This window comes from Thunnus albacares, chromosome 3 (assembly GCF_914725855.1).
Source record: "Thunnus albacares chromosome 3, fThuAlb1.1, whole genome shotgun sequence".
Lineage (NCBI taxonomy): Eukaryota > Metazoa > Chordata > Actinopteri > Scombriformes > Scombridae > Thunnus > Thunnus albacares.
This window is the reverse complement of record NC_058108.1, coordinates 15,021,127-15,036,596: the sequence shown is the minus strand read 5'-3', so window position 1 is coordinate 15,036,596 and position 15,470 is coordinate 15,021,127. Positions and strand designations below refer to the sequence as shown.

Below are 15,470 nucleotides of genomic sequence, written 5' to 3'. Positions count from 1 at the left end.
GGGTTTTTCTTCTCTCTTAGGTCAAATACTGGGAAAAATCCTGAGTACATTTTTCTCTCTTTTTTTCCATTGTTTTGGCATAAAAATGTTCCAGTTTGAAGATATTGAATATGAGCACATAACATACAGTTCAGACATATTGACCTTCTTTAGATAGTTGATGCTGGTAGCTGACAAATCTTGTGTGTGTGTTGCAGGCGGAGACTAATGTGAAACTGGAGGAGTGTCTGAAGAAGGTTCAACAGGAGAACGAGGACTACAAGGCCAGAATGGACAAACACGCTGCTCTCTCCAAGTGCGTACTCCTGCTGCTCTGTGTGTGTGTGTGTGTGTGTGTGTTTTCTGCCACTGCTGTTAGTTATCCAGTGTCTCCATCTTTAGCTTCATTTCTCCATCCTGTAATCTGTAACAGTGTTTTACCCTCTAGGACAACACAGTGACTGACACAGTTTATGCATTAGTACCACATATTTAAATAGTCAAATAGTCACCTGTGATGTATGTGGAGTTTTAACTCACTGTCTGTGGATTTTTAGCCCTTCCACAGTGAACAAAAGGTCAATCGTTTGTGTGTGGACTGAATGGTTTTATCTCGCATCTGAACTTTGTCTCACATTTGCCACAACTCATAATATCTGAGATAAAATAGTGGGATTTAAGCTTTTACACAACAGGAGAAACCAACTGTTACCCCGACGACAGCCACATGAAGGAAGTTTTTGTGATCAGTGTGTCATCTGACTAGTGGAAACTGGACATTTGTCAATAGACGGAGTACATTTTGGAGCACAGATGGTCAACTCAGCTCTGTCAGTTGCTTCCCAGGCTGGTTTGAGATGTTCTGATCTTTTCAGAAAAGCTTTAAAAAAAGAGTTTAACACATTAGTAGTATGAAGCAGTTATTACAACCGTTTCAATCCAAGTCCAGTTTAATCCTTTCATATGGTCTTTTATCTACATGAACCATGACTCTGTTAGCCACTACAGCTCTCTGTGTCCCCCTACAGGCAGCTGTCCAGTGAACAAGCCAAACTCCAGCAGACGCTGCAGAAAGAGTCCAAGGTCAACAAGCGTCTGTCCATGGAGAACGAGGAGCTGCTGTGGAAGCTGCACAACGGTGACCTGCTGGCTAGTCCCCGCCGCCTCTCACCCACCTCACCCTTCAGCTCCCCACGGAACTCTGCCTCCTTCCCCACTACCGCACCCTTATCACCCAGATAACCCACACACACAACAAACAACAACCCCCTTCCTCTCCTCTGACCTCCCGATTCTCCTCATCATCACCTTTTTCAAGCCTCGCAAGGATCGAAGCTATTCCAAATACAGTGTTGTTGGATATGAATCCCATGATGAACTTGTACATTTTGAATAATTAGCATTAAAGACACTTGTTTTGAAAGTGAAAAGACATTACAGTGGCACAGATGCACTTAACGTCTGAGCGTGGGACTGGCCTTGCTCTCTATCAGTCTCTGTCTACCAAACGCCTGGTTCTCCAACAAACCTTTCTTCTTTTTCTGAAGAAAACCTAAATAACAGGCACACCTCAGGGTCTGTATATAACGCCTCACTCTCGTTATGACTATCCTTACCATTTTCTTTTGTTATGTTGTATAGTTTAAATTCAGCTCATCCTGTTCTCTTTCTGAAGAGGTGGATGAGAAAAAACCTTGGCTTCGTGGCGTATGTACTTGTGGAAACAGACTCAAAGTTGTTTGGGTTTGGCAAATCATAAAATGACGGGTATTTGTTGGTGGATTTATGTGGATTGTTTCGCCTTCTCCCTTTTTAAAGAGGACATTTTTTTCCCCAAAGAGTGAAGCTCAATCACTGTTCTGCTTTGGACCTCTGGAAGAAGTGAATGAACTTCATGTCCTTAACGAGGGCCAACAGGAACAAATATTCACTTTGTTCATCTGAGGAAGTGACCTGAACCTTTGATCCAATGAATATGTGTTCCTCCGTGTAAGCTCCTCACAACCGCTACCTTAATCTACTATGTGGAATGTAATCACCCTTGGATGTTAAGTCTGAGCGGGCCAGTTCAGGCACACACACACCCTCTCAGAGCCATATGCAGTTTATTTAATGAGGAGGGTGCTGGACAGGACCGTGTACCCACTCCCACCCCCATTTTACTTTTTCCCTTAAATCCCTGATTAACAAAGGAATCCGACCCCACATCCTCTAAAATCACCTCGTGCCCAAACAAACAAGGCAAAGAAGCTGAACTGGTGAGTTAATGTGTCTTTGCTTTGGGTCACATGTTAAATTACCACAAAACCTGCCAGTGATGGTTGCAGTCATTTCCACAGTGAAAACTGACACACACTGGCCTCTGTTTTCACTTTGTCTGTCGTTTGTCCTCAAAAAACCTCAGATGTGCCCAAAATGCCTCAGTGAACCATGTTCTGTTTTATTTTGGACACAGAATAAATACAATATGACATAAGATTACAGCAACATTGTTTTATTTTCAATTTTCATAAAAAAATACAATGATGCAAAAAGTATAAAAAGTCAAACAGGAATACAGGAAAGAGTTTACCAAGTTTGTACCCTGTAACACTTGTGACTGATGTTGATTACTGTATGTAAAGCAAGGAACAACTGTTGCTATCAACCTATCGGCCATGAGGACCATCAATGATGTTGCCTGCTGCTTTGCTTGGGTCGAGTTGTCCTGGCAACGGGGCGATGACCGGCGGCGGATGCTCGAGGTCAGCGGCTCGTACCATCATGATCACAGATTTGATGGAGTACCACCAACCGTGCCATGTGTACCACACCACCCCGTCATCAGTCATCGCTTGGTACGGTCCTTTGTAGTAATGACCATTGAGGTTCCCTGAAGCACACCTGCCATGAGGAAATAACAAGAGAGGAAAAGGAAAAAGATGAAACACACACATACATATATACATATATAAATATATAGCTATTTTAAACTTTGTTCCCTTGTTTTGCTCTGTTTATTTGTAACACTTTCTTCTTCACGGCATAACTGAAGCACCACAGCAGGACTAAAGTACTAAACTAAAGTATCTGTACCTGCTGAACCACCAGCCTGACTTGCTGTGTTTGATACACCTGGCGGCGTCATTCAGCTGGTCGTAGGTGCTGAAATTGACCCCGCTCGACCCCAAGCCTGGACCGATCCATTTCTGCCCAGCAGAGGAGGGGTCATCAGACAGAGCATCCCCTGCATTCCCAGTGTATTCTCCCAAATGTAACTGGTACTGGTCCTTTGAATGGAAATGGGAGTGAAAGCAAATAGTTTCTATAAAGTCATAAAAATGTGTAACAAAACAATCTAAGCTCAAGAAGGCAAGAGGGTTTAAGAAAAAAGACGGAGTCAGATTGAGGTGAATGAATAATAAATTAGGTGAAGCAATAAGTTATGTGAAGGGATGAAAAGGAGGAAAATCATTTAATAATTTAAATATGAGAGAGAAGAAAAAGAGAAGAGAGGAGAATGAAAGGGAAGAGATGGAGAACAGCTGGCAGGGAGACCAAGCACAGAGCTGTTTCCACAGTAAAAGTCATGAAAAACAAAGAACATGCTTAGTCTAAATAAGACCCAACTGTTATGGGAAAAGAAGAGAGGGTGAGGTTAAAGAGATGCCTACAGAGTAGAGAAGGAGTGCAGTGAATAGATAGAGCTGGGAGATGATATGATAAATGAAGATAGATGGTCAGAAGTGATCAATTGTTAATGTTTCTCTTTTTAATCTTTTTTTACCTTTTCATCATCCACTTTGAAGTTCTTGTACTCTGCATAGCGCTGATTACCCTCAAAGTCCTCCATGTCGATCCGCAGGTCGTAGTTTCCTAGAAGACACAGAGTTATACGGACAACCATCCTGTAATGTCTGACAAACCACCCACACACATGCAGGTACACACACACACCTTGTGAGGTGATAAAGTGTAACGGTTCATTGCCAAGCCAGAATTCTCCATCAGGAGAGTAGAGGTCTCCAAATCCATGCTTGTACTCCACCCACGATCTGCACACACACATAGTACATTTACTGGCAGTGTCAAATTTTCTTGACGCATTCAGAGAGTAACTTTAACTCCACACACCTGTCAAAGCTCTCCTTGCCGTCTCTTCTCCGCTGAAAGACGGTCCAACCTCCTCCGTTGTTCATGTCACAGTAGACGCTCAGTGCGGTGGGAGAGCCATCTGGCCGAATCACATACAGACCACTAGCCACGTTACCATCTGCAAACACCTCGGAGCAGTCTGCACACACACACACACACACACACACACACACACACACACACACACACATTATATATATATATATATATATGTCGTTAAATACTCAAATCAGACAGGTAAACAATTGGTTGGGTACAGTGGAAGCCAACAGACACATACCGTACCTCTCTTGGAGGTCAGTACCTACCTTTGTAGAGGTTGTCAGGGCCCAGGTGTGAGTTGGGTATGTTCTCCAGCTGCTGGGCCTGGCTCTTGTGGAGCTCCTTGATGTAGCGATGCTGGTCGTTGATCACATTCATCAGGCCCTGGATCTCTGCTTCCAGACGAACCACCTTCTCCTCACATGGCACAGGAGCCTGGACCAAGACAGAAAGACTCGGATAGTATCTGCACACCAAGGATTACCCCGGACTTTGAGTGAAGGATGCAAACTGTCAGAACCAGTCAACAACCTAGAAATATGTATAACTACAGTGACTAAAGACAGACAAGAAACATGTTACAACTGGACATAAATTGCAATGGTGCAGCTCTACAGCCGACAAACAAGCTGTTGTATAAAAGCTGTTCACAGTGAGGTCTGTGGATTATCCAATGTAACAGGAACACACGTTCTTGAAGAAGAACTGTTGTTTTGAAAATGGCATTTTTAAAAGAAAAAAAAAATCCTATCACCTCTTTTCTGTTGGTGTGAAGGCACAAATCTCAGAGACAGATATTTCTAAACCAGCACACAACACAAAACTGGAACATGGTATGATTCAAAATCCCATGATATGGTATAACATATTATTAATTATGGAGTATCTTACCGCCAGAGAGGCAGCCAGGTGAAGAAGAATGGCCACTGATGTCCTCAGCATTCCCATAATCAATGATCTGATCAGACTGGATCAAACAAACTCTCTTGTCTCCCTTTGTCTGTACAGTCTGACTGACTGTACAGACTCTCCTCTGACCTGTTTGACAGTTTGAGTTTGCAGCATCACTTCACTGCTCTTTCTCAACAGGACTCTATTAGACTGCAATCTCCCTGCCTCCCTCTAGTGGTTGGAGTAAATAGTCTTTGTGTTTGCTCCTAATGCCTCTTGAACTATAAAGTTCACAGTCAGAAGGGTGACTGCCTGGTGGGCCATGTGTCCCACAGGATACAACTACTGTAATTTCATTTGGATATAATTTAACTTATTTAATATCAGGGCAGGGAGAGATGGAGTTATGAATGTGTGTTATAAATTGAGATCACCAACATCCCCAACAACAGAGTAATTGTCTGTATTTATATAGTACAAAGTAGGGGTTTGCCCGAATACAAATACATTATTCGGCAAAGTACAAATAGTAGGTTTTATACGAATATTTGTTTCATACAAATATTCTAAAAATTATTTGTTGGTTGTGTTCCCCAGAGATAAAGCTGAGCTACTGACACAAGCAACACACAAGTTCTCTTAAAGACTCTCCATAACCTGTTGTTCCCCTTCTCCTTTCCACAAAATTAGGTTGTAAAAAAATAGGCAATAAATGAAAAGTGCAAAGCAATAATTGCCTTTGAAGTTCCTCCCTACACATTACACAATGTGCTGTCTCTGTGTTATGGCTGTACAAATAGATAGGTCTGGCTGCAATGAGGCGATGAGTAAAGTTTTAGCTCAGTAATCATAATAATTTTCTAAAATTAAAAGTGTAATAAAAACAAAAACAGGATTTTTAAGCCTCTTTCCACTCTTATTCGAATACAAATACAGATACAAATAATTTTGCTGCCTCAACAAATACAGATACAAATACAAGTACTAGGATCTCTGCACATCCCCACTATAAAGTTGTAATTTTTCCCGCACTAAGCATCCCTCAAACATTGCCGGATCCTCCTCTATGGTCCTGCTAAACCACTACTACTGCCATTTTGGCAGAGTGTCTTTATTTCTGCTGGTTGACTCTGCAGGAAGTGAAGAAGCAGAAGCAGTGATTCAAACTTCATGACTAACTTCACTGAAAAGTTTATCCAGAATATATGTGGATAACATTGGTAATATTAATTGATATTAATAACGACCAACAACAAATAAATGTATTGCTCTGTCTCTCGTATTTGTGACTGACATTTATATAACTAACACTTCAAATATGACTTGTTTATTTACTGAGTTACATTGTGCACACCTGTGTTATTGTTGATCAGACAAACCCTGGCGTGGTTTTGTTTATCTGAATCAGTTTATCTGTCTAATTATATCAGACAGAATAATGCTTTGTGGGAATTCTGCATCTTGTTGTCTGAGCTGTCAGAAACTGATCTAGACTCAGAAGAGTTAGTTTTTCCTGTTTTCAAATACACATGCACACTGAGATGTCACTAAGTTATTGACCTTTTACACTGAAATGTCATATTTTCATTTAATTTCTCTCATGCTTACACCCTACCCTTCATCCTGTCTGTCTCCTGTGTTCTGAGAACAGGCAGCACGTTCAGTAAATCCAGATTTCTTTAGTTCTGTCTTTCTCTGTCTGAAATGAGTGCAGTTCAGGTTCATTTAGCTGCTGAACAACTATGAGGAGCATGTGGAGCAGCAGCACTGATAGATATGTTTGTGAATGTATAAATTTTATATTTTTTCTTGGTAAGAGCATAGTCACAGACAGCAGGATGAAGTAGCTGCAGCTGAGCTACACAAACAACAGATACCTACTCAGCTTCCTCATCATCACCTCTGACCCTCAGCAAGCGGCCTTCACTCAGACCTCTAACCCTCCAGGTCTGATGGCTCCAGGATGAAGACAGCACACTGGGTCAGTGCATAGTTTCAGTTCAGCATCATACTTTTTCCACAGCTGATGAGTGCCAGTAATGTCACTGGGTTGTGCCGACAGTCAGCAGACACCCAGCCTGATCTGAACCAAAAGTTTCTCTGTGATCACAGCGAATGGATACGTTTATAACTCTGTGACATCATCAGGAGATCTAAATCAATGGACCTGATGCTGCTTGTCAAGTAAATATGCACTTGTGTTTATTTCATAGTGCGATGTTATTTTGTGTAAGTTGTTTTTAGTTATGTTTATTTTGCTTGTCTGTGTTTTTTTATTTAGTCTAGTAAAAGCTCCTGTGTCTCCTTGAACTGCTCTCATCTTCAGTCCTTCAGTCCTTCAGTGCAACATGGTGAAGAATGAAACTTTTACTGCTGTTGGTTCAAAAACAGACAATTTATGTTCATTATATCACATTCAGGCGTACTGACTTCTGTCCCTCCAGACTCTTCTGCTCATCCTCCTTCACCTCAGACCTCCATACATCCCTCCTCTGGTCAGACTGCAGCCTCAGCACCAGCTCTGACAGGACTATAACCAGCCATGTCTGTATTTATTTGTGTATTCATCAACAGCATCAACATGTGCATAAGCAAATCATATTGGCTGTGTTATGTTTGATTTGATCAAATGTGTTGAATTATGAGTTCAATAAATGTCTTGAATCTATCTATTGTCTGCCTTGACTAGTTGTGGGAATAACATTCAGTGATCTTTACACAGACTGTTTAATGTTCATCAAAAATGACAAAATTAAGAAAATGTATATATGAAAAAAAGAACATAATAATATTTAATAATGATCATTAATTAATAGTAATGATCATTGCCACTCTGGGACACTGCAGAAACAGATTATCTGTCATCTCAATGAGGCTTTCCAGGTTAAATGAAGGTTAAGTAAAATAAAATAATTCATAAAAACAATGATAATGTCTTTAAATGGTAAATGACATAACTGTTTCATGGTCAGACCGCCTTTTATTCCAGTCAGAGCAGTCATCTACATTTTACACAACACAACTTTACTGTATGAGTGTTTGAAACACATTTGGACACATTTTTCATTAATTTCTTTCTATGGTTTATGTTATCAAAATGATATTCACCCTGAACACACTGATAATAGTGAATCAAAATAAATCAATGACTACTTGAATAAATATTTCCATATTAACTGTAAAATGGTGCATGGTAGCGATATAAAACACCACCAGAAGTGAAAACCATGGATGTATCATTGGAGCTCTTATTCTACATCCATGGTGAAAACTCGCAAACAGGACTCCTCCGTAGTGCCGCCTTAGCCACGTGCCATTATCCAGAACAGCTTCTTCCGTTTTTTTTCAGCGTAAAAGCAACATCGTTACAAACCCACAACACTCAAACATAAAAATCAACGAAATATTAAACAAGATTCTGACACAGGGACCCTGTAAAAGGGCCTAAAGATCGTGTATAAATGCAGAAATCATCCTGTGGCCCTCATCGATTCACCACAGTAACCTTGGAGCCTTTGACTCTCAAGCATCTGAAGCTGCTGTCAGTCTTGTATAAGTATTTCTTTTTTCTGTTTCCACAATTTGTGCTGCGCTCAGACATTGAATCCTTGACTACCAATCTACCGTCAGCTACAAAGAAGAAATGAAGGGTTTAAAAATCAGTGCGACAAATTCAATATTTTTTGTGTCACTGGATGCTGAATCAGTCCACTTATGTAACTTAAAGCTCCTCTTTTTTTAACAGCTGTTAATTTGTTTGGCCAGTGTTTAGACACATACATCTAGTCAAGTTAAAGATACATGTATGTCAAATCAAATGGAGACATTTGAGTCAAAAAATAACTATAGTGTTTAACACACTGGGTAGCAAAAGTAACTGTTAAACAGTGTGTCCACATATTTCCAGATTGTCAATTTTACTATGCAGGTGTAAAATCCACTAGAGTTCCTATAATGTTCATGCAAACATGTTGTAAGATTATGTAGCCATCTCAAAGAAATGTTCAATTAAGAGTATGTTTTGTGTGGTTGTGGTTCAGTATGCAACCTCTATAGTTATCAGATGCTACCTATAGTGGTAATTCACGTTATATAATTGTTGCAGTGATTTATTAATTAATCCTGATGCAGTTGTTGCTTTGAAAAATGTTGCTCTGTTATTTTGAAGGCTCACAGAGCCAAACAGGAAGTCTGATCAGGTTCGTACTGTGCCGTGGAGACTGTTGGGACAAATACGATTACGGTCCACTGTGCTGCCTTGAATACGGACACAAACAGAAATAAAACTCAACTTCTTAGCAGAACTTATTATACAGAGTGTAAGACCGATGCCTTATATGAGAATCCAGTCACAGAGCGTAGTGGAAGAGAGGCTAGCGGCCTTCTCCAAAACCGCTAACGTTAGTTACTCTAAACATATAAGAGGATACGCGTCCATGCCCTGAATTGTTGTGCCTGCGGGTTTTCAGGACAGTGAATGTAATATTATTAACGCCAGTCCCGACCAGGACGGCGCTCTGAGAGCTGATATGTCGACTCCTTACCTTTGTCCGTCCCGTTACTGCTAGTATACTTGTCGAAGTACCAGTAAAAGGTTTCTTTCAATTGTACACCGTGTACTGCTTTACATTACTTTATGCTAAGTACTTAGGAAGTTACAAAGGGAATAATGAACGCTAACTGTTAGACTGTGAGAAGTTAAATTTGCTTATACGATTGTTGTCAACAGGTGGCTCCGTGGCGCAATGGATAGCGCATTGGACTTCTAGTCAAGCACTTGAGAGGTGATTCAAAGGTTGTGGGTTCGAGTCCCACCGGAGTCGCACTTTTGTCACGTATCGTTTGACTTGGGGCAGGATTACACAGGCATGTTGCTTCTTCCTGTTCTTCTGTTTATGTTGCTTATTTAGAGTCTGTTGTATATGTTCATTGTTAATTTCATTGGTTATTTTGTTTTATTTCTACTTAAGTATACACACACACATACACATATATATATATAGCCTATATATGTATACAATGCTGCCCTGTTGTTAGCTCTATTTTCTCCTCCTCTTCCTCCTCTGCCTTCTCTCTCAGACAGTCCTCCTGAGCGTGTTTATGTTGCAGCTGCTGAGGACTGTTGGACTGATGGCGTTCTCCAGACAATACTCACATATGAGAAGCTGAAATCAGAGTATTTAGTCTTTTTTTGTTCTTAAAAAATGACTCCAAATTGTCCTGAGAATTGAGTTGTTGTTGAAATCAGCTGAAAATTCAGGCATGACAGAGTTGGAGAGAGGAGTGCCAGGAGGATTTTGTTGTGTTGGAGTACAGAAAGTGTAGCTTAGTTTTATCTAAAAGATTTTCAAAGTCATGGCTGAATATTTCCCTGTTTTGACAACAATTCTCGCAGAGTGATTTCACGTTTCAGAGTGACATCAATAACAAACAGACTGGATCAAGTGAAAGATAAAGAAAAAAGTTTTATTTCTCTATATGGTCCTTCCCATAATGTTGTCAGACACTTATAATACACTCAGTGGATGCATGTTGACGGGGTGCCATCCCCCCAAAGGTACATTGCCATTTTGCAGCTTTCGGTTGAAGCTCTCTTGCTGAATACTGGACCAATATCAAAAACTGTCGTCCTCATTAGTCACTTAGACATAAAAAGATGGGAAAATAGGGTCCAGGTTGAAAGTTTCCCTTTAAAGGATTCACAACAACACACTACATAGCTATTTTTGTGATGCAAATACAGTTAAAATAAACACACTTGATACTGTGACAGCTGTTTCTGTTTCTGTCATGAGAAACATCAGGTCCCGGAGAAGGGGCACGGGGCTGTTAACAGATGGCAGAGCTGGGGCTGCAAGGAGGGAAGTGGATCAAAAAGCAATCAATTAATTGTTTAGGTGTAACGGAAATAACCAGAGTGAATACGACTTTAAGTGGATGAACAGAAATATGAGGCATTAACCATCTACTTCCGCACCCTTCAGTTCAGTTGGTGTGGACAGTGTAGCAGATGCAGAAAAAGTCTTGTCAATTATTTATATTTTATTTATATTTTGGCAATATACAAAAACTGGTGTAAGTAAAGGCAAAAATAATCCATTTGTTACTTCAGCTGCTCATTCTAGTCTTATATAGTGAAACAATACCTAAACAAATGTTTATAACCGTGTATTGAAATGTTTCTAATATATGACAATTATATTTCATTCACACACATGCATTTATTTTGAAGGGATTAGTAGTCAGTTGTCACAGTCATTACAATATAGCCTAAGCAGGAGAAGCAACATAGCACACTGTTAACATGCATTCAAGTGTTTGTAACTGAAGCAGCTGGAATTTGTTTTCATTTCATCCATACAAGAAAATAAAGATTGATACTTACCCTCATCATGATGGGTATCAATTCATAGTCACTAGCACAATAAGTAGAGCACCAAACACAAACGTGGTGAGAACACGACCAGAACATGGTCAACATGAGAAGGAAGGGTTTAAATGATGCTTCAGTGTGAGAGAACAATTCAGGCGATGCAGGATGTTTTTGTTCCAGAAGTCTGTGGTAGTAGCTGTAACACACATAAAAGAATCAAAATAAAATAGAGACTGAATAGAAAATACATTTAATAGCAATAATTATATTGTTCTAAAAATATGTCTTCATTGTACTTAGGCTAGTATGAATAATATCACCACTGAAATGATTTAACTTTTCCCCCTTTGGTGTACTAAAACACGTTGGCTCCCATGACAGCATGTATCTGCATGTATCTATGCACCTTTTTCACCAAAAAGAAAAAGGAAAACGAGACCCACCCATGGCTTCAGCAGGAGCTTGTGAGGTGGAGGAGGAGGGTCAGAGGCTAGGTGCTGCTTCTTTTACAGGTATTGTTGTAGCTTGTGCATCTTAGTCACAGGAGCACAGCCTTTCTTCAGTTTAAAGGCTGCATAGCCATCATCCCTGCTGTCCCAGATCTCTCCACAGGTGAGCCAAAACCGACCAGCTGGTCATCCTCTGATGCTGCTGCTGCTGTCGCAACCAGCTTGATAGCTGAGAAGAGGTTGGATTTCTCTAAAGCTGAGGGCATAGCTCACAAATGACAGTAGGCTGTCCTTGCTGTGTCCCTCTGCCATGAAGACTCCTGCAACTTCTTCCTTTTCATGACTCTTGAGCAGGTAGATGGCATACCTGATGTCATTCTCAAGGAGCCAGCAGAAAGACTTCCCCTTGTATTTCCCAAACTGCAGGATATTCTCTCCAAACACCTCTGTTTTGTCTGAGGCATTTGTGCTATACAAACTAAATTGTACATATCCAAAATTACATTTTCACTAGTCACAATTTATATCTTTTTTTCTTTCTTGCAGGGTTTACTACAAGCTTTTCCAGAGAGTGGGTCAATGAAATTACATTAGAAGTGGGAATTTGTATGAATAATATCCTTAATGAAGTAAAGCAGCATGTCTATAACTTTAAGGGACTGTAGAAGACAGATGATATGCGAAGTTTTCAATAGATTTCTATAGAAATAGATTTTTTAAAAATTCTTTCTCCCTCCCCCTCTCTCTCCTTCCAGCTAGTGAAGGTGTTTTGCCAGAGGCACGTGACTGCACCAATATGAATGTCAGTCCTGGACAAGGTAAAATCAGTTCGAATCCTTTCACTGACAACGTGGGTTTTTAAAACCAGCTCGCCTCACGAGGCTGTTCACAGACAGAGCTGGGCACACCCACTGCCTATTGATGCGGGGCTGTAGTGAAAATGCTTCTTGCATATTTGTAATTCCAGCATGGCAAACAATAAAAAAAAATGAGCAACTTTGAAGTAAAAAATATGATTAATACAAACTTGATGTGCCAATATTTTCTAATACGTATTACGTATTACATTTCTTTTTTAAACAATCGCCCAAATAATTAGATTATGTTTTATTGGTGTTTTGTGTTTTTCCCGTTTTACCCATAGATTTAGGTTTTACCTAAAGGCAGATCTGGAAAACTCCTGCAAAGAAGAAGAAGAAAAAGGAGAACTTGGCCGATGACATCAGTTAGGGGCGTGGTCAAGGCAAAACATCCCGTCATTATCATGGGAAACGAAAACTCGCGTTACGTTTGTCTTTATTGTAAGAAACAAGTTGACAGATACCGTTAGAATATAAAATATACTGTATACTCAGCTGATCCGCAGCGCTGTAGTGTTTAGTTAGGATGACATAAGTTATCTTATCGATGGTTTCAGCTTCCCTGCACAGCTGCTTATGTGTGCCTGACGAAGCGTTTTACACTGACATCTGGTTATCAGAGAACCTTGATCATTATATAAATACTTTTTAAAAAAAAAACCCATCATAAGAATATATTTCTACAAAAAAGATGATCTAAATGAAGTTTCTCAGAGCCCGGATAGCTCAGTCGGTAGAGCATCAGACTTTTAATCTGAGGGTCCAGGGTTCAAGTCCCTGTTCGGGCGATAGTCGTTTTGGCAACTTCAGTAATCGCGATGCAAGTTCTTTAGTGATGGTACTTAAGACAATTACAGTTAAAGGACACGTTCACGTTTTTTAAAATCTACAAGACCTGTGCAAGGTAAAGTAAAGCCAGTGTCATGTCCTTCCTAAATGAAAAACTACAGAGTTTACAGATACGAGTGACTAAATCCTCAGTATGTCTCATGTCTGAAGAGACGTGAGACATGTTGTATAAGATAGAAAACATACAGTAGAAATATCACCACCATGCTGTGAAAATCAAACACATCAAGACAATAGTGACCAACTGTCACCATCATGTAGCATTTGCATGTTTTCCATGTTCTACATACAAACCAGAGTTTTTGCAAAGGTATGAAAATACACTGAATAATGAATAATTTCCAATGACAATTTTTTACATTTCATACACAGGGTAATTCATTGTATAACACTGAGACTAAGCCATTGAGACTAAAAAAGAATAATTGACATTAAATGAATAAATTAGCAAACTAAGAGAAACAAAGAAAAAGTTAAACAAATTCTAAGTTACACACAAGGTGGAAAACTATATAAATATAAAAACAAGACTAACATTTTCTAATGAGTTGTGGGCAGCAGTAATTTTGTCAGTGAAAGACATATAAAAACATTTCCATTGAATGATTGTACGATTTCATTTTAATCTTGACAGTCATACTGCTCCAAAATAAAAGACAGTTATCTTGACAAAGTGATGAGCTATTGGAGCACACTGTCAGTGTGTTCAGTGTGAATATTGAGTCTTAAAAACAGCCCCCTTATGTGTATTAATTAGACAAGACACTCAAATAGATTCCTTGCTGTTTTCGTTTACATCATATCTCATCATTGCATATAGTAAACACAAAGTCTACATCCTATATGTTGGCAAGCAGAGTTAAAGTGGGATTTCCCTTCACAATATCCTCAAGAGTGTTGCTGTTCACTACAAATGTACAAGCAAATATATTATTTTGATTAAGGTTAGAGCCACTTTCACAGCCACTGTTAAGCTTTAGGGTTGCAGGCTCCTACATAGTGAAAAGGTCAATATGACTGTTGGTCATGTTGGTGAGGCAACCGGCTGTAAGCTGCAGGTATGACTATGCAAACTAGAGTGTTGTGCATAAAGAGTGCAGAGTACAGCCCCGCTGTGTTCACTGAGCAAGCTACCTAAACTCAAACTGAAGTGTAGGTTTAGATTCAGGTTTACATGAAATCAGAGCAGAATTAAAAATGCTGTCAAGCCATCGGAGTTTGGTTTTCAAATGGTCATTAGTAGGATTTTGTTGTTTTGTTCTGCTAACGACAGAGACCTCCAGTCTAAAACCAGAAGAAAGTCTGTCCAATGGTGAGTAACTGTGCTAAAATACTGCTTATTGACAGTAACAAAACCATTAAGTGTGAAAATTGAATGGATTACTGTACACAGAGTATACAGTACGGACGTAATACTCTACATCCATGTGGTTTCTTATAAGTGTTGATTTGTTGTTTTAATGAGACAGACTCATTTTATCGTTGTGTAAGACTAAAAACAGTCTGCTGAAGTCAAGGGCAAGAGAATTCATTCCCACAGAATTAAATAAAATAATAATAAAAAATTCTGGTCAACATCCCAAAGTTTTTAAAGACACAAAATATGCCTGGCAGAATTTTAGGTAAATGAGGATAAAAATGACACCTAAGACATCTAGAATATTTCCATTTGATGACCTGATGCAGCATGGACACACACATGGACACCATGACAAGTATGAAACAGAAACAGATCAGCAGGTTGTGTATGAGTTATGGGAACTGCACTGCTACTTTGTTAAATGCAATTGTGAAACAAAATGCAGTGGTTGCAATCTTCTATGATTAATAAATTACACTTTTTGCTATAATTCCAATATTTTTCAGATGTTTTCTGATTCTCATGGACTTTTC

At 39.5% G+C, this 15,470-nt stretch overlaps 2 protein-coding genes and 2 non-coding genes across 11 annotated transcripts in view; 3 read left to right on the top strand and 1 right to left on the bottom strand.

Annotated features, from left to right (window-relative positions):
- LOC122979284 (microtubule-associated tumor suppressor 1 homolog) overlaps nt 1–2,455 on the top strand; it is a 67,439-nt gene extending 64,984 nt beyond the window's left edge. For all 7 annotated transcript variants that reach the window (XM_044346620.1, XM_044346624.1, XM_044346625.1 and 4 more), the window contains 2 exons: nt 198–295; nt 1,008–2,455. In XM_044346620.1, coding sequence (XP_044202555.1) covers nt 198–295; nt 1,008–1,221 — 312 coding nt within the window. In that variant the 3' untranslated portion in view covers nt 1,222–2,455. The remainder of the gene's footprint in view (nt 1–197; nt 296–1,007) is intronic.
- Nucleotides 1,821–9,938, bottom strand: LOC122979285 (fibrinogen-like protein 1). 2 transcript variants are annotated; one of them, XM_044346627.1, is made up of 7 exons: nt 9,591–9,938; nt 4,422–4,590; nt 4,093–4,252; nt 3,916–4,013; nt 3,746–3,834; nt 3,055–3,248; nt 1,821–2,862 (listed from the first exon to the last, which is right to left on the bottom strand). In XM_044346627.1, the coding sequence occupies exons 2-7, from the start codon at nt 4,531–4,533 to the stop codon at nt 2,628–2,630; spliced, it is 888 nt and encodes a 295-aa protein (XP_044202562.1). In that variant the 5' UTR covers nt 4,534–4,590; nt 9,591–9,938; the 3' UTR covers nt 1,821–2,627. The 2 variants fall into 2 exon arrangements, with proteins under 2 accessions (XP_044202562.1, XP_044202561.1); XM_044346626.1 differs by lacking the exon at nt 9,591–9,938 and adding an exon at nt 5,047–5,553.
- trnar-ucu lies at nt 9,778–9,869 on the top strand. The gene is given in 2 exon segments: nt 9,778–9,814; nt 9,834–9,869. It is a non-coding gene; the product is annotated as a tRNA-Arg (tRNA).
- A 3,505-nt stretch (nt 9,939–13,443) lies between the features above and the next one.
- Nucleotides 13,444–13,516, top strand: trnak-uuu. Its single transcript has one exon. It is a non-coding gene; the product is annotated as a tRNA-Lys (tRNA).
- Nucleotides 13,517–15,470: the final 1,954 nt, after the last annotated feature.